We start from the raw sequence: 22041 nt of genomic DNA, 5'->3' as shown, positions 1-22041 counted from the left end.
GGGTACAGTACTATCACCTCCACTTTAATGCTGGATTATAAGGTCCAGAACGTGTGACAGGTAAGATCTGGCCAGTTTAAGCATCGTGGCTGTGTATGTTCTATACTAGATCCTTTTTGTTTGCCGATTTAGGTACTGCTTTTCTATTGATTACGTGGATCGGGATGAAGACAGAGAGGATCATCAGTATATGCTGATTTATGACGTAGGATGTTAGGGGCACCAGAACATTCTATTGTGGATCATATTCGAAGCGAAAAAAAGTAATGAATGTGAAACTATATAAGCAGCCATTTCCATCCATTCTCTGTCTCCAATTCCCACAATCACATACTTTTTTATTATCAACCTCGCTCTTACCAGCTAAGAACTCATTCGAAATGCAAACCGTTAAGGACACAGTGTAAGCATCAACAACAACCCATCCTCGTCTTCATCTTCAATCCTTACTGATCCCCATCTCTTACTCCACCACACAGTAACTACGTCTCTGACTCCGTCAAGGAAGCCACCTCAACCGCCTCCAAGGAAGCCAACAAGGAAGTCGCCAAGGACTCAAACGCTTCTCTCGGTACCCGTGCTACAGCAGCAAAGGATGCTGTCAGTGACAAGATGGACGAAAGCAAGCACAACGCATCTGCTGAAGTGAACAAGCAAAAGGCACAAAACTAAGCAAGTTCTTGCCTAGCCTATTACTATCGCTATGAGGATGATATCCATTTTTCAACAATCCTTTTGTTGACCTCTATGTGTAACTTTCGTATTCAATCAAATTATTAAAACCCATACTTTTCTTTTGTTTGCGAGAATGAGTATGCTCTGAGGAGCAAGTGATTAAATCTAAAAATGTGGGGTATATGATTATTGTACAATTAACAGCCTTCAGCTTACGTCACCCCTGGATGGGCTTGCTGACCTTCTGTTACTATAAGTCGAATCTCGCCTACTTCTCTGCTCCCAACGAGGACTGGGACTTCTTCTGCCATTTCTGTGATGCTCAGATGATCTTCTATTCATTGCCTCTTCATCTCTTGATTGATGTCGATTCCTACGTGATCGATGAGATTGATCATTTGAGCCTCGTTCTTGCTTTTGGTAACGCCGCCTGTCAGGCTCATTACTTGGCTCGTACAGTATACAATCTAGAATATCGCCATCTCTCCATCCTATCGAATCCAACGTCTCTTTTGCTGCATCTTCGTTCGCTCCTTTCGGTAATTGAGGTGTGAATTCTTGCATGACTTTTTCAAAAGTACTGTTTGCCTCGAGAATATCCTCGCCGAAAAGTAGCTGTCGAACTTCCTTTTTGGCGACAGAGAATTGCACTGATGAAATCCTGGTGATATCGTAAAAAGCCTTTTCTGCAAAAAAGTATCCATTTCGTTCATCAAATCGAATGATCCTGAATGCATGCAATGAGAGCGGTGACGGATTGAATGAACAATCTCGAATGAATAGCAATGTTGCAATTTCCCGTAAGGTGATCGTCCTCCAAACGTACAATTTGAATTCTTCATATAATGGTCTATAATCCAATTCGAATTCTCCTAATAGACGAAAGGATGAACTTCGGCTGACGTAACATCGGATCACGCATGGCGTTGCATCTTCTTCGGGTCCTGGTAGGGTGATTGATGAGCCTCTTATATTGTGCCGCCGATCGTTTGAGTCCATCGTTGAAGGGGAAGATGTGGTGGTTTGATGTTTAGCCTGATCGGAAAAACGGATGAATGCAAATTTAGAGTTTGAACGACTGCAGTACGCTTAATACTAGAGAGACAAAGTACGCGTTCAATCCAAAAGAACAACACACAAAAGATTATCATTTCTATCCTCTCATCCATACGATGACAATACACAATGTCAGATCAACGTGATCCTTCTAACATAAGTCAAAGACAGCTGGATATCCTGCGAAGGCTAGCAGCACGAGAAGCAGCAAGACGACAAGAATTAGGAGAAAAGAGTCAATCATCTTCGCCTCAGCCAGGAGGAAGAGGAAGAAGTGGAAGTGAAACGGGAGAAGATGGTGTTGAGCAAATAACAACCGCATCTAATGCCAAAGATGCTTCTATGATCGATGTAGATCGACTGCAGGAGATACTTCAACAAGAAAAAGCAAAAAATGATTTCGCTTGGGCTAAAGTACGCGAAAGGACACATCGATTGACAGAGCAACAAAGTCAGGATGGTAGGGAGAATGAAGGTGCACTGGAGACAGACAAGAATGAGGGAAAGGAAGAAAGAATGCGAAAGAAGCGGATAGAGTTGGAATACCTCGATTACGAGATCGAACAAGCACAAAAAGATCTCACCATCCTCGAACCTCCTCATAGTGATGCAATTCTTGCCTTATTGACACGAGCAACATTGGCTTCTGCAGTAGAGCAATATCAAGCGTCTATTGCTTCTTTGGAACGAGAATTGGATGAAGAAAAGTCTAGACGAAAGGAAGATGATGAGATGTTGCACGATATCGGAGAAGTTCGCATAGGGCTAGAGAAACGAAAAGCCGTTTTGAAGGAAAGACTGAATAGTGTGGACTTTGCATCAATTGAAGGGTGAGTACAATCCGATCAAGGAAGAAGCGGCCAAATGCGTAATGCTAACATATCCTCCTTTACAGAAAATTGATGGAACGAGTAGATGCGATGGAAAAAGAACTCTCTCATTTTCTTAGATCTTTGATCGACATTACTGGCAAGATTTTAATCGATGAAGAAGGTGTACAACAAGCTCAATTGCGATTATTGATCGACGTGAGTATAGTTGTGATCGCTTGTCTTCTTTTCGTTATGCTGATTGATGTCCTCGTCTCATCCGTCTTGCAGGGTCTGATTAACAAAGCATGGGATACGCCAGTTGACCCTTACGTCGATATTTCAGACGGCTTTCTTCCTGCCATTTCAGCCTTCCTCCTACGTGCCAATATAGCCATCGAACATCCTCGTGATTCGAACAGAATTCGACTGATCGACTTTCACAGATCAGCCCTTGGCTAGTGTCTATGCTGTAACATACTGTTTAATCTCTACATTGCTGTATACTATACATTTGTAATTCTATCAAACGATACCAAGATCATCCAACATTCACATTCTGCTGCGCCTGACGAAGCACTTGTCTGCATTCGTTCATGATCTCTTTAGCCCCCTTTACGCCCGCTTCGTCCCAATTGGCTAGGACTGATTCTAGGCTACCCCATAATCCTTGTGCCTTTGTTAGTCCTTCTTGCCCATTACCCAATAGAACAGCATCTCTTAGTCTCTGTGGTAGTTCAATGACAGGTTGTGCCTTTGCCAATATATCTGAGTGTGACCTCGAATTTGCGCTTGACTGCTTGACTCGGAGTGATTGTGTGATTTCCTTGGGTAGAACGAGTGATTCGGAAGTAGATGAAATCGATTGCAAAGAAGATTGCATAGCATTCATACTTGGTAACAGAGCATCTGCCTGTTCTTTCATATTCTTCATCGTTTCACTTGCAGACACTAATTCATGATGATGATTGTATACCAAACTTTGTCTTTCTCCGTCCAATTCGCGTATTTCTGTTAACAAATCTGATTCTTCCTTTAACAATTGCGAGAGCGATCTCTGTTGCATAATCTTCTTGAATGCTAGATCTACCTGGAAAGAAGTCCCGTCCGGGTCTAGAGGGTCACTGCTCGTTGTGCCGAGTGCTGTATTGTCGATTCCCATCGGACCTGTTCCTGATGCGATGCTATTTGGTGTTACTGATCCACTGTCCAATCCATAATAATTCCTCAATAAATCATTGTTCAATCTCCTTTTCGATCGTCCACCTCCTGATGGAGAAGAAGTGCCGGATTGTTGAATGTTGTTAGGGGTAGACATACTTGTATACCTGATCAAGGGTGATTGTACAGGGTGAAGGATGAAGATCAAGAAGAACGTTGGGCAGATTGACGCGTAAATGCGTCCAGCAATGAGTTCTCTATGTCCGCGGCTTTGGACCATGCGAACGCCATTCATACAGCATAACTTGGAAGTTGTTGTTGTTCTCAAACCACAATCACAAACATATGATGCCCGTCTGGATTTCTAAGTCCGAAAATGATCCATATGATCCCCTATCGCTAATGGTTATTAAATTGCACTCAATGGTATCGGTGCCGTGATGTTGTTGTATGGCTTAGCGTATTTTAAGGAAATAAGATTATTATCCTTTTAAGGCGGGGAATATAACATAACTGTTGCTGTACTATACAAGCATGAACTTTAATTGTATACGCAGCTTATACAACACTTCTGTTCATACACACTTGTCTCCTTCTCCAGCGCCCGCTCCAGGCAACACAGCGCGTCAATCAATCAATCAATTCCCTCTCGCCTCGCTTGGGCCGCTGTTACATGGATTGATTACATGGAAAGAAATGAATGAGTGAATGTTCGTGGTAATTCTCCCCTTTCTCGTCTTGATTTCGATGACTTTGGTTGCACTTTCATCGTGAACCCGGATTGAGTACACAGAGTGGGAAAGTGCAATCCATTAAAAGTCAAAGAGGGTACAAGCAAAGGACGCAAAACAAAAACCAAATCGGACCTTAGCCTTTCCAATCCTGGTCTCAAATACGCCCACGATCAACTCTGCCATCTACTTTCACTAGCACATCTTAGCACAAGCAATATCATACCAACCCTCCTCTCGCATCGGGGTTCATACCCATTTCATCATCATGTCATACCCTAACGATCAAGCTCAAATGAATGCAAATTCGTCCGGCATGCATTCACACTCTTACTCATATTCCCATCACGCCAATCAATCAATCAATTCCGGAAAAGGATCAATGTCTTCCGCCATGATGCACAACAATCCATCAAACACTTCAACCGGAGGAACAATTGGAGGAGTATATTCTATCGGATCATCTTCCATACAAGAAAAGTCTGCTTATGCTACCGGCCAAAGACAGAGCTTGAGCTCTTTGGTAGTCGATGGAGGTAGCAGCTTGAATGGTGCGGGAGCAGTCGGGGCAGGAGCAAGCATCGCTACCGGCAATACGGGAACATCATTTCAAACTGGAAACAACACAAGCCAAACTTTAATTGCTAGCATAGTCGAAAGGCTAGACAAACGGCTTCCTCATTTAACGGGAGAAACTCTTGTTGCAATGGAGCGTGATGAATTGATACGTTCAAGTGTGGCCAATCTGGTAAGCCATAGCCGATTTCAAATCTCAATCGTCTTGCGTGAGATTCTACAAAGACTTGAATCGCTCAACAAAACATCACAGACCATCGCAGATGACAGGCTAGGCTTGCAATTGATGCAATCACAATTGTTCATGTTGGAAGTTCTTGTATCGTGTCTCATACGGTCATGGAAAGCGTCTATTCAAGAAGATCCCACTCAGAAAGCAAACTTCGGCGAAAATGAAGCTGATCCGATTCGACGCGGCTGGAAAGATCCCCCGCCTTTGGATGACGCTTTGGCGAAACAGGTTATGGCAGTGATGACATTTTATCTACGGCAGATGTCCATTCGCGAAGATCTCAGTACTACTGTACATTCGACAGAAGGAAGAGGAGCAGCTGCGCTCGAGAAATTGAAGGGTAAAGAAGATGATACCGAAGGGTCAGTGGAATCTACATTGCTCCTCAATCTATGTCTTTCACATGGGACAGGCTTGTTTGTCCTTCATCCTTCCTTTCCTGCCGAACGACCTCCGTTCGAGATCGATGAGAAGAGCGACAATACCCAGTTGCCCTCCTTCATTCCCAATGCATCTCAAAGTGTCATTTCGCCCCAATTTGTCAACGAAGTTGATCAATCGGAGAATGCGTCGCTCTATGCTCAAAACATATACAGGCAAGCAGCGCAAGTGATCTTCTTCATCAGCTCAAGTAATTGGCCTGTGGTCTTTGCTAGGATACGGAATCGATTGACGTACCTAAGCACGACCTCCGAAGAAGCTCCCAATACAACAGAGTTGAGATTGATTGAATGCTCGAATTTACAGCGCAGTCGATTGAATGCCGTCTTGCAGGAACTTTGCAATTCATTCACACATCTCAAAAAGCCGGCTCAACAAATGTTAGCTCAAGCTCTGCGAAGAGGCATCTGGGCCTGGATTCAATACAATCCTTCAGAGTTTGCCTTTATCCACAGCTCACAAAAACGCTTAGAAGGCGGGGCTGACGTCTTATTCGATCACGTATATCCACTGGCCGAATCCACGAAAAAGAAGCATGCTTTTTGGCCTATGTTGACGTCGCTTTTGCTCTTGTGCCCAGACGCAATCAACAAAATTGCACATGGCGATGTACGCAAGAGCAGCAATATTGGAAAAAAGGGCGCTTTCCTCGATGCTATTCGCAAAGGTCTGCGTAATAGCAAATTGAACGACATTTCGGCTGTTTGTTGCATCGATATCTGCAAAGCAGCCTCTTGTACCACACTTGCCGACGCTGGACTTCGAATTATCGCAAATGACATCGAAGCAGATTTACAAGAGCGCATCTTTGACAACAGAAAATTTGCCAGTATCTCATCTCAATCAATCGATACTGCTCTGATGATTGATGCATTCGTTGCTTTCTTCCGTCTGGATCCTCAAAGAATTGTGCGAGATTTGGCGCATCAATTGATGAATGACGGTCAGCCCATCGCATGCAAAATCGTTTTGGTAAAATCCATGGTACAACTTGCCAGTGAACAAAGACATCTTCCTTGGCATCCGGAGATCACGCTCTTGTATCCTCACATCAGCGTCTCTTTGCGTGCCACATTCAAAGATTTGGTTTATAAGTTGCGCAAAGGGGAACCTGATACCATCGCAAGAAGGGGCAAGCAAAAGTTTTCGATGCAAGATGAAAGTGCGGCCAGACTGGAGCTGTTGTCGTCCATCTTACAACTTTGGGGTATCGATCTGAATGCATCTATGTACGGATTGAGAGAAGATGGAGCGACGCATTTCTCTTCATTGGCCAAAGGAGGAAGCGTCTTTGACGATGAAACCATTTTCCGCAATGCAGTTCAAATCGATAATATGCTTTCGCTTTTGTACGCAATCACCCGTTCAACGCTTTCGAATGACTTGTGGTTTATGCACGCTCGTTCAAGCGATGTTATTGATCAAGGGCTCAACTCGCTCATCACCAACAGGACAGGAAAGAGTATTGAGGCTTCGTTGGCGATCACTACCGACTTCAGCAGACACTTGGCCGAGAACTTAGCTTCTTCCAGCTCGCCTGTCGCACAACGGCATTGGCTACCTCTCCTTCAAGCTGCTCTAGCCAGAAAGATTATTCTTTATAGCAGAGCGGAAGCGAGAAGCTTCAATGACGATCCTGCAACACGACCTTACCTACCCAGCGTTCGAGAGATTGAGATGGAACAAGAAACGCTAGAAAGAGCACTTTTGCTTACGATCTGTTCTGTTGAGACAAGTATTTGCTCTGCTGGTTTACGTTCTTGTGCTCTTTTGGCAAAGTATAGAAGAACGGCAACACCTTTGTATACGTTTAGCGAAGATTGGACGAAGTTGTACGAGGAACTTGGAAGTCTCAATACGGGTCAGCCTGGGAGAATTGCACAGCAGAAGCGCATCGGTGCTTGTTTGAGAGATGCACCTTTCTGTTCCCATGCGATCGTTCAAGCTTGGCGAGAGGCTTATGAAAGATGGGGTGCGTTGACATTGGTCGTTGCTCGGCCTTTGGTTGCTGATGCAACGAATGATAGTGCGCAAGACAAGGCAGCTCAATGGCATAACTTTGCCGGCTTCTTGGCATCGCTTGGAGGCGCATGTGCTCTTGAAAGTTGGCCATCAGTAGAACACGGCTCGGCAGGTGGCAATGGAAAAGATTCACCTCTCCAATTGATCGAAACCTTTGTGCAAGAAATGGTGGATCTGCTCGTCTCTGATTCGATCTGGGTACGCGAAAAGGTGAAAGAGACATTGGGTTCAGATACCTCGCCCAGACTGAACGGTGTTCTATTGCGAATGATTCATTCAGTTTTAAGCGACTTCTTCGATAAAGCAACCGGCCAGCCTCGCCCAAGTGACGTTTACACAGTCTTTGTCGAGCACTCCATCACTGTTATTCAAATGGTCTTGGGCAGAATGACGGAGCCGAATGAATCAACAATCAATGTAGATGTCGGTGCCTTGATGGTACTATATGTCGAATATCTGAACGCAATTACTAAGCGCGAACAAGCCGCACGCATTCGCACATCCATGTGCTTGCTATGCGAAAGCTTTATGGAGAAGAAAGCATTCTTTACTTTTGCCAACGAAGTTCGGGTCAGAAACCGACTTTTCCAAGTGCTGTCCGGATGGACAACTGAATCAATCGACGAATCACAGCCATCTGAAAAAATTGAGCGCTTGCAACGAGAATTGGACATTGTCTGTTTACGAACTATGTCGATCCTCTTGGACAAGTTACCACTGCTCTTGCCTGAAGATACCCCACTTTTGGATGAAACAGTAGAATGGGCAAAATCCCGTCAATTTTCAACGTACTTTTCCTACTTTATCAAAGTGCTCAATCGAGCTAAAGCAGTTGAAGATGTCTCTCCAGATGAATACGGAACTGCTTCCTCTTTACGCAGCCGAGATGGAGGGTTACGTGATGTTGTCAGACTCAAGAGGTCTGCTATTCTGGCCTTGTCGAATTTGCTAGCATCCAATATTGAGATGGGTCTACATCAATCGCTGCCTTTGGCTTATCAAGAAGACGTTCAATTGCGCTCGGCGTTCATGCAGATCATGACAAACGTTCTCAATCAGGGAACAGCATTCGATCAATTGGAACGATTGACAGCTACTCAAAAGCCGAATAAATTGGTGGACTTGATTTGTGAGCCGGACTTGCAACTTGCGCTATCGATCTGTAATGTTTGCAAAGGCTACGACGATGGCGGGATGGACTGCATCTTACTCAACATCTTTGATAGTCGCGGTGGAATCATTCGATTCTTGAAATCGGCTATGCGCGAAGAAATTGATCGAACACAATCCGAAGAGATGGTCTTCCGGTCCAACACATTCCGAACGCATCTTTTGTCCACCTTTGGACGTACTCATGGGTATGAGTATTTGCGCACAATCATCGCCCCTTTGATCAATGAAATGGCAAACAAACCTCGTGGATACTCTTTTGAGATTGATTCACAAAAGCTTGATCAAGGTGAAAATGTGGTGGTGAATCAGCATAGATTGGAAGAAATGGCACAAGCTTTCATCGATCAGATCTGTTCAAGTGCACATCGTGTCCCAGCGGTATTGCGAGAATTGTGCCGGCATATTCGACAATTGATGGATCGAAGATTCCCTGCTTCACGATATCAGGGTGTTGGCGGTTTTATCTTCTTGCGATTTATCAATCCGGCAGTGGTGGCACCTCAAATCATTGATGTGAATGTGACCAATGCAAGCAAAGAGTTGCGTCGTGGTCTACTCCTGATCAGCAAAATCTTACAAACATTAGCCAGCAATACCCTCTTCCCGCAACATAAGGAACCGTTTATGACCAGTCTCAACGACTTTTTGAAGCGAAACGTATGGAAGATTACCACATTCTTGGACCAAGTATCTGATTCACGCACAGATCCCGAACGATTGTCAGCAGCAGATCAACCTTTGGGCTTTGGTATTCATCCGTTCGGCTATGGTATCGACAATGAAGATCAAACGACATTGCATCGCTTTATTTACGAGAGTATGGATAAGATTGGCAAGGAACTCTTAACCAGAACGCCAACAAACCCACAAAATGGCGAATCTGTTTCAGCTGGAACAGCATCAACAAGTCCCGCACCTTCGGTCAACGGAAAGCGGTCGACTGATGGATCTGACTCGCCCTCTCTGCCTTCAGGTGATGGCAAGAAGATCTACGAGCAACTTTGCATGGTGCTGGCCGAACTTGGTGATTGCAAATCCGTTGAGGAAAATATGACGGGGATGGGAACAGAAGCAAACAATCGACAGACTTTGCAAGATTTCATGCGCAAATTCCAAGGAAAGAATGTTGACAATGAGGTCTATCGACAATTGTTCCGCGAAGGCCCACCGAGCAAAGCTGGAAGACCAGTTTTCTACTTCACCATCAGCCACCTTGCTTCACAAACATTCGATTTTGAGTCATTCATTTGTTATTTGATGACAACCTTGCAAAGCGTTTTGAATCAGCCGTACGACTTGGTGATCGATCACACATCAGCTACGCCTGCCAACATGATCCCGCTTCAATGGATGAATTATTTCGCCACAATGGTACCGCCTGAATTGGCGTCAAATCTTCGTACTTGCATCAGCTTCAACGTCAATACCGCTTGTCAGCTCTGGTGCCGACCATGGAGAGCGCAAAAGGAACGAGTTGCCAGCGCACCTCGCAACACGATTGTTCACAATGTGCAGTCTAATCTAGCCATATACATTTGCCGGTCTTTGTCCGATTTGGAGGTACATATCGACAGACGCAATATCGCCTTGGACGCTAGTACGGTCGCAATCAGTACTGCCAAGGAAGAAGCAAGCTTTGACCAAATTACCATGGTATGGTATTACCGATCTCTAATTCCAGTGACGTTCAAACTGAGTGAGAGTCATTTGCAAATACAAAGCTTGAAGAACCAAACTCTTCTGCAAGGAGTTACAGGCTTGATGAATGAAGTATTCCATTTAGCGGATATTGATGACGTTCGAGCAATCGCAATCCGGGGAGATGATAATACCTTCTTTGTGACATGTCGTGGTGGATCAGCATCGTTCTTATTCAATTCTCCGAACAGAGGTGAAATTGTACAAGCTTTGCGACAAGCAAGGGCAAGAGTTTCCCGATACGATAGCCCAGCAAGCCGAACAGAGATCAATCGAACACTCTTGCCAAGCGATGTGCCAGGAACGTTGCTAAATATGGCCATGTTGAACATCATGTCGCGAGATATGCAACTGCGAACAAGTGCGTACGATCTATTGTGTGCTTTATCGTCGAGCTTCAATTTTGGCGAGAGCAAAGCAAGAAAACGTTTGTTGAGCGCCAAAGGCATTGCATTATCTGCAAACACGATGACATTTGTTGCAGAATTGAGCAAAGACTTCTCTGTTGCAGCGCCTGGGGTTACTTTGGAATTCCTACTGTCCTTCTTTGAGGGCTTTGAGCGTTCTCCTACATCACAAAAGATCATGTGTTTGCAATATATGGCGCCGTGGCTATCGAATTTGGTTATGTTTGTGCATACTGGACGGGAACAGCAACGTGAATATCAGAAACGCATCAAAGAGATCTTTGCCCAACTGATCGCAATCACAGTGAAGGAAAGCGATATGTATGCGGTCATGCAGCGTACAGTCTGGCCTCTATTCAGCAAGCTTGACGATTTGGTTCCTATCATTTTGGATGTCTTTTCAGAAGCTGCAATGGATTCAGGCTTGCACACAGAACGATTTGAGGCAGTATTGGATACTATGGTCTCCTTTTCATCTATCAACTTGCGCGGTAAGTTGTTGGCAAAACTACGTCGAGCAATCGCAAAGACGTCTCAAAATGCCACAGCTGGACAATTACATGAGAATCCGGCCTGGAAGGAAATCGCCACATTGATGCGAATGAATATGGTCCTTTCGTTCAGCGGCAAGCTTGAGACTCAACTTTACTTGCCTGAATTGCTTCACGTCACTCTGTTGCTAGCTGGTATAGGAGAAAATGCGACCAGATTTGCTGTGCACGGAACAGTGGTCAATCTTCTTCACTCTTTGTGCACCGAGAATGCAGTATTACGTGATCAGAAGAACATCGTTGCTGCTTCAACAACACCAGCACGTAAAGGAGAAGAAAGTGATGTCGAATCTCCATTGGTGGGAAAATCGACCAGTGAGGCAACGACGAAAATGGAATCTCTCTTGCATCAATTGTCCGACAATGATTGCCTAGCGTTGTTTGGTTTGCCTCCTGCCGACGGCGCTTTGCTCGCTGTCACATCGGATTCATCTCCAACAGCCATCCGAGACAGCCCCAACAATGACGAGATCGGTAAATTGGCCATGATGCTATACGGTATCACTGATTTGGCTGCTCCTACCATCGATACAGCAAACGCTTGGCGTGCAAGAATGACGAGCTTGGTGACCAGCAAGGCATTCCAATACAATCCACTCATTCAAGCACGGGCATTCATTTTATTAGGATGTTTGGCTGATTTGACTGGATCGATGCTTGAAGCTCAACTAAAGAACGTCTTATCGCCACAAGATTCAGCGGCAACCATTCTAGCATTCGAGGTGGATGATGATCTACTCTATCAAATCTTGGTATCACTTCGTGGAAGTATTCTTGAATGGTCTTCGATAGGAAATGATTCGCCGATTGTGAGCATTGTGACATGTTTGAGCAAGGTGGTTCGCATTTTACCAGATCAATCACGCTATTTGGCTCAAATGTTCTGGTTGGGTGTGTCGATCATTCAATATGGACACATTCCTCTTTTCAAGTCTGGTGTTGATTTGATGAACGCAACGGTGAAGTCAATCTGTTCGAGAAAATTACCAGAAAAATACAAGACAGATTTGATCAGCTTTTTGCTCGATGGGCGATACGATTTCCGAGAATCAGCTTGTCGGTTAGACGATGAAACGGGTGTTGATTTTGAGATCAATTTCGGATTCGGTATTGCAGCTTTGTTGGTCAAGGGTTTGAGACATCCGTCTACGTGCGATGCAACGATTGACCTTTTGCAGACCATGTTACGCAATATGGCTACCGATGCTGATGGAAAGCTTTTATCGTTGAGCGGAAGAATTTCGATTGAACAACTTGGAATCTTCATCGCACTATTACCTACTGCTACTAAACCAGAGGAATTCGGCAAGCTGCTAACAATGGCAGGTGTTCCTGAGATCACAGCAACCCAAGCTGTAGAACAACGCAAGAACAGTAACTTCTACCCTATGCTTTCTTCCAACAAACAAAAGGACGTGGGAATCACCTCGACGACATCGCCAAATTCTTCGCCTGAAGGAGAGAGTAGCATCGGTCTTTTCAAATACCTTGCACCGATGGAGAACAATATCGCTTTGTTAGTCGTCACTCTGTTATCCGCCCTGTTGCAACAAAGCAGTGTATCCGATGCAGAGAGACAATTGCTATTCAACTTTTTGGCCGATAGTGCACGTCAAGTTCCGGCAATAGTTTCAATCTTGTACGACTTCTTATTGCCAAGCATGAGAGAAGTGTATTTGAACAGTCAAAATGAATTGATCGTTCGATCGGTTGATACGATTGCTCAAATTGCAACATCCGAACCAATCTTCCAATTACAAGTGCAAGAAACCAAGAGGAGAGGAGGAGCAGAAGCTTACTTGGACGAAAGTGGATATGCTTGCCTTTTGGATTGCGGTAGCTTTATTCCATTGAAAGAAGCAAGAAGGGTTGCTTTGGCTAAATTATCTGCTGCTTTATTGAGCGGATTGATCGATGCAGGTACTGCATAAACACATGGATTCCAACACTAGACTTCTTCAATGCATTCTCAATACCCTTTCATCCAACATTTTCTCTCTATTGCTACTCTTTTATGAATTGTGTGTACACTATCAATTGTCCCTTTTAATCATCATATAGGTTGTGTTGAAGCAGTGAGGGAGAGAGGAGTATGCAGAGTGGCTTGTCTTCTATATTTGTACGCGTGCATTTAAGCAGAAGTTAACTTTAGCGTTCTCGGAAAATAAGAACAAAGGGGAAAAGAAATGGAGGTTTGCTAAACTTGATGTTGTCATCATTCTTCCATACCATAATCAAGCCTTGTGGCACACAAGAGAGAAGGTGGCATAATTTCAACATGGCAAGTCCCTCTACAGAAGTCAAACCGGCAGATGATTCGCCTTCCAAGCTACTTAAACAACAAAGCGAACCTGCCATTCCGTCTTCCACATGGGATTCACTAAAATCAATCTCGATTTCCAATCAATTTAAACGGTTAACAGAAGGAAAGATTCCATGTGAACGTAATAGCTTGTTGTTAGGAATAGGAACTGGAGGTATTGTCTTTGCCGTTGGAATGATAGCAAGAAGAGGTTTAAGATCAAGTTCAAATTGGGGTGTTGGAGCAAGCGTTTTTGTTACTTTGGCTTCTTTTGAAACTTGTAGATCTGCTCGTAAAGCAGAAGCAAAACGAATGAAAGTCATCGTTGAAGATTTCCAAAGGAAAAGAGGGCCTGGCATAGACGTTTCTGGAGCGGGTGGTAAACAAACAAGTCCCAAGGCATAATGGCTTGTAGCTTAGGTATCAAAGTGCCAATACTAAAGGAAGTCGTGCACGATCGTCTGCATAGCGGGATCAATATTTGATGATGGTTGGAGCTCAGCGGGCCGCAAAGGGAAAATTTGATTTTACAGAAGGTATTGGATGTTCCGAATCAGGTCGTCTTGTGATCTGTGTGAAAAAAAGCAAATCTCTGGGGCAAACGGGCGTTGTCGGAGTCAAATGCGTTATAGTCTCGGTTCAGATCGCCAAAATCTCCCATATGATGAAGCAAAGTCAAGCTTTGATTGATCGGAGCAACGCCACAAGAGAGCTGCTGAGAATGTCCAACGCCAAGCCTTTTTCAGGATGTCTACTGACAGACAAGGTTTAGCAGTCGTGTAGCATTATACCACTTGCTGCACTTGCTAATGGTCAAGATATCGACCCCTTATCGGTATTGAGAAGCGATGGCGTTCGTCCTGCCCTCGCAAAGGTCTTGACAAATTCGATAGGCGGAATGTACGGAAGGATTTCATTAATACACATTCGTGTTACTATACCAAAGAAATGAAATGATACAGCGCTTCCTTTTTGATAATTGCCGTGGAGACTGTCTGTCAATGTTGCATCCTGATATTTGGTGACCCCTTTGATAGGCTGAAGGATGGAAATCTCGGTCTCTTCTTGTCCTACGCCAAAATGATCTGATGGCGTTTAAGGGATAAAAATGCAGGAGTAAATCGAACGTGTTTGTTGTTGTTTGAAAGTTTCTTGGCAATATTCTTTTGATATCAATGTTCACTTTGATAACGATCTGCTTTCCATCCATCATCCAATTTGACCTTTCGCAATTTTTCCAAGATGCTTTCATTCTCAGCCAACCGTCAATTGCTCATGCTGGTGATGTTCTTAACATGCTGCACTATGGTTCTTTCGGACGTGTTAAAAGTCTCGAAAAGATCTCCTTACAATATTTTGATCAAACGAGATGGCTTCGGACAATGCACTTTACAGTAAGTTCCGATCTAGACTTAATCACAAAAAAAAATGATGATATTCATCTCACTGACCTTTTTCACACTTATTCAGGCAAAATTGCATGACTAAAAAGGAATGCGATGCGAAGGCCGGATCAGAAATAACATGCAGATTTTCATGTTCGACTGGAGATATATGCTGCAAACACTGTAGCTGATCCTTACTGGTCATCCAAAGTCCCTCATAGGATTGCAATGGATGGTCTCGTCTTTGCTGTCCCATTTACCCTCTTTTTCGGTCTTAATCGTGCTCTCGATACCTTCTTCATTTATATACAATCTCTTCCCTTCGTACTTAGAATATCAATATATCTCTTCTTGTCTGATATAGACTCATCATTGTTGCTATCCCTGATTGATTCAAGAACTGTCAATCACAGCAGAAGGTTAAAGGGTGTGAAGGTGTGAGGATGCTTACTCTCCTCTGAATGCCCGCTTAGAGGCGTAAGAAGGAAGGGAGAATTTCACCCCGCGTTTGAGTTTTCTTTTATGGGCGTACGGTTATAAAAAAAAGGTGATTAATAAGCAAGCAAGCCTCCACGAGGAAGAAGTGTAGGCAAACAACTCCCTTTCTCATCACCATCTCGATCATACAAAAGATATAACAAAGATGGCTTCAAGACAATCACAGCTTCTGAGAGCTGCTATTCGTGGGAATGGTAGGAATATACTGCCACAGCAAAAGATATGTACAAGGTCTGTCGGCTCATTCACAGCAGGCAAAGGAGCTGATGCAACGAGCAGGCTAGGTCGCTCACTTTGGCCAAACTATGGCAGAGAGATCCATACCAGTTCAAAAGCATTGAGAGACGAACGCGATCCTGGTGGAAAACCAATCCCTACCGATGGAAGTTACAGAACGGTATACGAGTGAGTGTCAATGTTGGAGAGATAAGGAGACTGAACCGATTATACTGAACGCCTTTCTCCTTTTTCAGCGACTTTAACAATATCACAGCATCTGATGATCCACAACTTTCTGTTCGAAGTATGGGAGATTCAAACTTTACACTTTCAGACGGTCTCGTATGCAGAACTCCAATCATAATGATTCAAAAGCAAGTCATGTTATGGGATGCACCACTTTTATCGCATGATAAAGATGCAAAAGCGATTGTTATGCCATCAGGTGTTGGATGGGAAGATTGGAATGATGATGTTTGGCGTGTATTTGAACTTGCTCAACCAAGACCCGAGATTATCATCTTTGGAACGGGAAAGACTGTCTTACCACCACCACTCAAAATTCGTAAATACTTAAACAGTCTTGGAATTCAAATCGAAGCTCATGATACGCGAAACGCTTGTTCAACGTACAATTTGCTCAATGAAGAACAGAGAATGGTTGCTGCCGCTTTGCTACCAAATGTCAGACAGCCAACAAAGCGTATTAAAACATCCGAACAACCTTAAATCAAACGAGGGCTCCCGGAAGTATAATCGTGATCAATCATGAACGATATATATATATATGTATGTAACAGTATGCTTTATAGAAAAGAGTTGATTTGATGCGATAAAAGTTATCTCGACACATTACTCTAAGTTAAGAAAAAAGAGTCATAGACGGAAGAAATTGTGAACACAAGAAGCTGATCTTGCGAGCCACTTAGTGATCAATAATGCTGAAGTTTCCTGAGCATAGCTTGTTCTCCAAAATAGATCCATCAGGAATGTGGATTGAAGATCCTTCAACCGCAATAATGATCACAGTTCCACGAAGGGTAACATTTCTGCCGATTGTCACATTACCAGAAATGGTCAAATGATCCAATTCTTTCATGTTTGGCACAGATTTGAATCTTGATTGGAATTGTGCAACTTTGCTGAAATGTGGTCCCAATTTGACAACAGGTTGTGTGTTGAATTCGATCGAGGGGTCCTTGCGCAAGCTTCCGTGCTGTAGTCTGTAAAGATCAGATGTGATCAAGAGCAAATCACTGCATGACTTGACAGGCAAGAAACGAGAACGGGGAACGTTGACACCCTTGGCTCCACGGAAATGCTTGATAGCTGCACCAACGGCGGTTTCCAATTGGATAACAGCCTCTCCGTTTGGCAAAGATTTGTTGTTAACAATGATTTCAAGATCTAATTCGTCATTTTCAAGAACACGCTTGATTGCCTTCAAGTTGAGCCACAAGTTGTTTGTGTTGAAAATCTTGAACTTCTTCACACTCTTGAAATCTTCAACATGTTCGCTTGGAACTTGAGCGATTTCCAAAAGACGAATAGTGTTTTCGTAATCGATCAAAGTACCACCCTTGACGTCAGCCTTTGTCTTATCTGTCACTTCAGAGATGAATTCAGCTTGAGTTTCGACCATGTGTTGGAAGATGTTCAAGTCTACATCAGCACCCAAGTTGTCAACGTTGGAAACGAAGACGTATTCCTTTCCAGCGCTAATCAATCTGTCCAAGAGACCGGAGTTGTACATGGCATCAAACAAGTCTCCGTGTCCTGGTGGGTACCAAAGGCTCTTGTCGCTTGTTGCACTGCGAGGGCAAGGCAAAAGGCTCTCTTTGTTGATACGTGGGTAACGTGATTGGTTGAATGTCAAGATTTCAACATTGTGGTTTGCGTATTTTTGAATGACTCTTGCTGTGTCGTCATCTGTGTTGAAAGAGTTCATCAAGATGAATGGAACGTTGACATTGTGGGAGGAGTTGAGATGTTCAATTTGACGAACACTCAAATCCAAGAATGTCATTCCTTCACGAACTTCAATGACGGATTTTGGACCTGTGCAGCCCATTGTTGTACCCAAACCACCGTTCAATTTCAATACGGCCAATTTGTTCAACAAAGAAGGATCGTTTGCTTGAGGTAATTGCTCGTAAGGTGTGATTTGTTGTGGTGCAGGTGCTTTAACCTTGTCCCAGACCAATTTCTCATCTTTTGCACGGGAAGCAAGGTAACGGTTGAACAAAGTGAAGAAAGATGACATTTCTGCATCGAATGCCTTGCGAGCCACTGGTTCTTCGATGCCAGCGACCAATTTGTTCAATTCATTGCGCATTGCCTTTGCTGCCACACCAGTTGTGGCTGATTTGAAGTCCTGCAAAATATTGGGAAAGGCAGAAATGTCAGCAAAGACGAGTCTAGCCAGTGGGTTTTGTTCTACTCACAATGTGCGAAGCGCCACGAGTGCGCGATGCCTTGATTGGTGGCCCATTAGAAGGTGTGGAAAGATGGTTTGACATGATGGTTTATAAATGTATATCGTAGAAGAGAGAACAAAAGATCAAATCTACGTATATTGATGGAAAAGACAGGAAATGATGGTGGGAAAAGGAGGAAAGTTTATTTTTGTGTTTGTGTGTGTGTGTGTTGAACCAGAATAGAATTTCCAAGAAGGACTTAGTGTATGTGTGTATATGCGGAGAATGAGTTGACAGTGCACTTATACGCCACCAGAGTGCACATCGTCAGTGTTGTGTTTTTTATCCGCCCTTTCCATCTTCTTGCAACGTAGCAAAAGCACCGTGCGCTGATGTGTGTGTGCTTTAGAAAAGGGCAGGCAAGCGAGGCACGCTAAAGTGGGAATCGTTGGCATTTGATCAGTGTATTTTATTTATAGGAGATACACCCAAAAGATTGACCGAGACAAGACGACGTTCATCCGACGGGATCAAGGGAAAAGGGCCTTTCTTCTTACTCATTATATTGTGGGGCGAGATTTCATCAGGAGAAAAGTCATTCTGAACAGATACAAATTTCGGGAAATGGTTGGGGATCTGTACAGATAAACAAACGATGCTCACCTTAAAATTTTAGTTGTTTTTGTTCTAGAAAGCTTTACCAAACTTTTCCTAAGTTTTAGAAATGTACGATACGCGTGGGGGTCGATTGTAGGCTTTGAACGCGGGGAGTTTCTTTGTATTGAATGGTAAATGCGCGACGCGGCCAATCAGATTGTCGATCAGTTTAACTCACTTTGATGGTCAATCAGCTAGCATTCATTCATTCAGTGGAGCAACAACATATGCTACAACGATCGCAGCAAGAAGAATAGCGAACAATCATGTCACACCCATCGTGGGCGGATATATATGAATCCGTACGAAGTCGTAAGTGTCTCAATCAAGAATGTGATAGATTCAATCTCTAACCCTTTTTTGATCACTTGTAGCAACTCCTGATCCTTCTAGCTCACGTTCAAATGCACCTGGATGGCATTCAAACGATGCAGATGTGACGGATTTCGGTCCCTCACGCTTGGATGATGATGTAGAAGTCGTTCAATGCGGAGATTGTGGAAAAGTTGTACTTAGGGACGCACTAGGATTTCATCAGGAGAACTGTCGCTTGATTCGGGATATCGCTGAAGGTAGATTGTCACCTAGCATCATCGAAGGAGAGGTACGAACACTACGAAGCAGAAGGGACTCGGATGTATCCGATGCTTCATCCATATCACAAGCACAACATGCATTGGGCGGCAGTGGAAGCGATGTTCAGAAAACCGGGAAATTAAGCAAGAAAGCAGAGAAAAGATTAGAAATCGAAGCACGTAAGAAAGCAAGAATACAAGCACAAGAAGCAAAACGAATGAAAAAGCATTCATTAGCAGCACGAAAGAAAGGTGCTCCGGATGTTGATACCCAATGCGGTGTGATCAATGATAAAGGATTACCTTGTTCACGTTCGTTGACGTGCAAATCTCACTCGATGGGTGCAAAACGTGCAGTGTTGGGACGCTGCAAACCATACGATGAACTATTGCTGGAATGGCAAAAGATTCATAATCCTGCTTTAGTGGCCAAATTGGAAGAGAAAGAACGTGCATTAGCAGCAGCAAAAGCAGCATCAGCAGAACGTAAACAACGTAAGTTATTGGAAAAGAAGAAGAAGAAATTGGCAAGAGCTGGAATGACACTCGGACCTGATGGACAAGCTGTACCGATGAGCAATGCAGAACAAGCTGAACAATCCAAAGTTAATTCTGCCGTTGCCGCTCAAAAGAGACAAGAAGATCCGAACAGCGATATGTACACTTTGGGTTTCAACGATGAAGAAGTGGATACCGAATTCACTGAATTGGTCAGCGCAATCCGTGCTGCTGTTGAGAATGAACGAACACGAATCTTACCGCTTGCTCAACGTAGCTTTGCAGGCGTTTACACTCATAGAGCACATACTTTACGCAGTTGCAGAGAGTTACTTCGTGAAGGTTTGCGAAGTGCAGCAAAGGCAACACATGCTGCCAATTTCGCATATCAACCTCAAGTACCAACTTCCGCTGTGAATGCTGCTGCTATGGCTGCTGCTGCCGCGGCTACCAATCATCCGATGGGCATGTCACTCGATCCTACAGGGAGGCCAATGAATCCAGTAATGATGAATCAAGCACGTTAATAAGCCTCAACCACACTTTCTCTTTCACGTTCTCACACACACATCTGTATCATGATCATCTCATCTATTTTGTATAAATAACAATTTTACATTTCTCATGCTCCTTCCTTTTCGGCTTCTGCTAAATGATGACGATAAAGTTGCTCTGCCCGTGTCCAAACTGCTCCTTTGCCTTCCTCCTTACCGGCACCCTCTACCTTCGTCTTTGGATTTCCTGGCAAGACATACGGTAATTGCATAAGCGATGGCAAGAGATCTTCCGAGAAACCTTCTGATGCTTCACGAGGGAGCAAAGTTGGCAAATGATCTATGGAGATCACTGTCAAAGATGGGAGACCAGACTTAAGAGGAACTGCAACGGTTGGTTCATCAAAGGTTGTGTTGATGTCGTAGATCGGCAAAGGATTGTTTGGGTTTGTGGTATCACAACTAACGTCTACTACACATCCCAAACGACGTTTCTCGCCAGCCTGTTCGATGAATTCCTTGGATAGGAAAGGTGGGATTTTCTTGTTGAGGTAAATGCAATTGACAAAGATGTCAACATCGAGCATTTCTTGGTATGGACCAGACTTTGCACTGGTTTCCTGAATATCCCAACGAACGATATCATCAGATTGAACGCCTGCACGTTCCAAGAAGTTGATCGCTCCGCGACCGCAGCGGCCCAAAGCGCCCACAACCAATGCCTTGACGCGATTGTCCGGACGAGACTTTTTGACGATTTCAATTTGCTTCTTTGCATGATCGATCAATTCGTTCTCATTAGGGTATCTAGTTTGAGGGCCTAAAGTCTTGCCTTGTACTTGTTCTGCCAAAGACAATAAACCTAAAGCAGCACCTGCAAAACCGGCATGCCAGCCAAAAGCGGCCACTCTTCTTCCACTTGCATCTTCCAAGAATTCTAGATCGTACAGTTTACCGCCTCCTTGCTTGAATCGGGAAATGACGTCTACCCATCCTGCTTGTTTCTTAAAACAATGTGCGAATTGAATATGCGTTGCACGAATTGGAGGTCCGGGTGCAGGTAATTCCTTCAAACCGATCACTGGCACATTTGGCGGAAGGGATTCCCAAGTATTATGAGGAGCCAAAGTACATCCGACACGTTCGTATTCTTCATCATCAAAGATTCTTTGAGGATCACGTTCGACTGTGATTTCAAAACCTGCATTGATGAGCTTCTTTGCAGTTGTTGGAGTAAGAGCAGCACGATGCTCGCTCTTTTTCATCTCACATCGGAGATATAAGGGTTGCTTGTATTGTGTGGTGTCTGACATGATTGGCAGAGATTTGATATGGTGATTAAGTAGAGAGGAAGCTTGGAATTGTTTCTTCTTGTAATGTACATTCAATTCTTCTTAAAAAGTGACTCGAAATGCATTCGCGCACAAGCCCTGTCTCTTATTCATGCATTGCACTCTACACACG

At 43.9% G+C, this 22041-nt stretch overlaps 10 protein-coding genes across 10 annotated transcripts; 6 read left to right on the top strand and 4 right to left on the bottom strand.

The window, feature by feature from the left end:
- Window positions 1-380: 380 nt before the first annotated feature.
- Window positions 381-672, top strand: FA14DRAFT_119419 (uncharacterized protein; the record flags this gene model as incomplete). Its single annotated transcript, XM_025496349.1, has 2 exons — window positions 381-403; window positions 480-672. 2 exons carry the CDS (start codon window positions 381-383, stop codon window positions 670-672), a joined length of 216 nt encoding a protein of 71 aa, XP_025358657.1.
- Window positions 673-882: 210 nt separating this feature from the next.
- On the bottom strand, window positions 883-1674 carry FA14DRAFT_177627 (uncharacterized protein; the record flags this gene model as incomplete). Its single annotated transcript, XM_025500754.1, has 1 exon — window positions 883-1674. One exon carries the CDS (start codon window positions 1672-1674, stop codon window positions 883-885), a length of 792 nt encoding a protein of 263 aa, XP_025358656.1.
- Window positions 1675-1860: 186 nt separating this feature from the next.
- On the top strand, window positions 1861-3002 carry FA14DRAFT_153677 (uncharacterized protein; the record flags this gene model as incomplete). The annotated part of the gene is made up of 3 exons (XM_025497615.1): window positions 1861-2561; window positions 2681-2759; window positions 2832-3002. 3 exons carry the CDS (start codon window positions 1861-1863, stop codon window positions 3000-3002), a joined length of 951 nt encoding a protein of 316 aa, XP_025358655.1.
- A 97-nt stretch (window positions 3003-3099) lies between these two features.
- On the bottom strand, window positions 3100-3801 carry FA14DRAFT_104174 (uncharacterized protein; the record flags this gene model as incomplete). Its single annotated transcript, XM_025495703.1, has 2 exons — window positions 3100-3620; window positions 3666-3801. Coding segments are annotated over 2 exons (657 nt in total), but the record flags the coding sequence as incomplete, so codon positions are not given.
- A 645-nt stretch (window positions 3802-4446) lies between these two features.
- On the top strand, window positions 4447-13576 carry FA14DRAFT_159957 (uncharacterized protein). Its single transcript, XM_025498468.1, has one exon. The coding sequence runs from the start codon at window positions 4701-4703 to the stop codon at window positions 13461-13463; it is 8763 nt and encodes a 2920-aa protein (XP_025358653.1). The 5' UTR covers window positions 4447-4700; the 3' UTR covers window positions 13464-13576.
- Window positions 13577-13957: 381 nt separating this feature from the next.
- Window positions 13958-14185, top strand: FA14DRAFT_105997 (uncharacterized protein; the record flags this gene model as incomplete). The annotated part of the gene is made up of 1 exon (XM_025495766.1): window positions 13958-14185. A coding segment is annotated over one exon (228 nt), but the record flags the coding sequence as incomplete, so codon positions are not given.
- Window positions 14186-15816: 1631 nt separating this feature from the next.
- On the top strand, window positions 15817-16785 carry FA14DRAFT_159955 (DUF498-domain-containing protein). The gene is made up of 2 exons (XM_025498467.1): window positions 15817-16122; window positions 16191-16785. Exons 1-2 carry the CDS (start codon window positions 15863-15865, stop codon window positions 16663-16665), a joined length of 735 nt encoding a protein of 244 aa, XP_025358651.1. The 5' UTR covers window positions 15817-15862; the 3' UTR covers window positions 16666-16785.
- FA14DRAFT_159954 (putative UTP-glucose-1-phosphate uridylyltransferase) lies at window positions 16673-18752 on the bottom strand. The gene is made up of 2 exons (XM_025498466.1): window positions 18381-18752; window positions 16673-18310 (listed from the first exon to the last, which is right to left on the bottom strand). The coding sequence occupies exons 1-2, from the start codon at window positions 18453-18455 to the stop codon at window positions 16862-16864; spliced, it is 1524 nt and encodes a 507-aa protein (XP_025358650.1). The 5' UTR covers window positions 18456-18752; the 3' UTR covers window positions 16673-16861.
- Window positions 18753-19145: 393 nt separating this feature from the next.
- On the top strand, window positions 19146-20610 carry FA14DRAFT_143331 (SCA7-domain-containing protein; the record flags this gene model as incomplete). Its single annotated transcript, XM_025497205.1, has 4 exons — window positions 19146-19322; window positions 19385-19696; window positions 19826-20080; window positions 20150-20610. Exons 1-4 carry the CDS (start codon window positions 19277-19279, stop codon window positions 20608-20610), a joined length of 1074 nt encoding a protein of 357 aa, XP_025358649.1. The 5' UTR covers window positions 19146-19276.
- A 47-nt stretch (window positions 20611-20657) lies between these two features.
- On the bottom strand, window positions 20658-21943 carry FA14DRAFT_159952 (putative saccharopine dehydrogenase). The gene has a single exon (XM_025498465.1). The coding sequence runs from the start codon at window positions 21888-21890 to the stop codon at window positions 20706-20708; it is 1185 nt and encodes a 394-aa protein (XP_025358648.1). The 5' UTR covers window positions 21891-21943; the 3' UTR covers window positions 20658-20705.
- Between the last annotated feature and the right edge of the window lie 98 nt (window positions 21944-22041).

Source organism: Meira miltonrushii (genome assembly GCF_003144205.1).
Source record: "Meira miltonrushii strain MCA 3882 unplaced genomic scaffold FA14scaffold_1, whole genome shotgun sequence".
Classification (NCBI taxonomy): Eukaryota; Fungi; Basidiomycota; class Exobasidiomycetes; order Exobasidiales; family Brachybasidiaceae; genus Meira; species Meira miltonrushii.
This window is presented reverse-complemented; position numbering and strand designations above follow the sequence as displayed.

Bases quoted from the DNA above. Each gene is read 5' to 3' on its own strand.
- FA14DRAFT_159957 (XM_025498468.1), top strand. From the start codon at position 4,701: ATGTCATACCCTAACGATCAAGCTCAAATGAATGCAAATTCGTCCGGC.
- FA14DRAFT_159955 (XM_025498467.1), top strand. From the start codon at position 15,863: ATGGCTTCAAGACAATCACAGCTTCTGAGAGCTGCTATTCGTGGGAAT. The intron at 16,123-16,190 runs GTGAGTGTCAAT...CTCCTTTTTCAG, and splicing joins AGTTACAGAACGGTATACGA to CGACTTTAACAATATCACAG.
- FA14DRAFT_159954 (XM_025498466.1), bottom strand. From the start codon at position 18,455: ATGTCAAACCATCTTTCCACACCTTCTAATGGGCCACCAATCAAGGCA. The intron at 18,311-18,380 runs GTGAGTAGAACA...AATATTTTGCAG, and splicing joins CTCGTGGCGCTTCGCACATT to GACTTCAAATCAGCCACAAC.
- FA14DRAFT_159952 (XM_025498465.1), bottom strand. From the start codon at position 21,890: ATGTCAGACACCACACAATACAAGCAACCCTTATATCTCCGATGTGAG.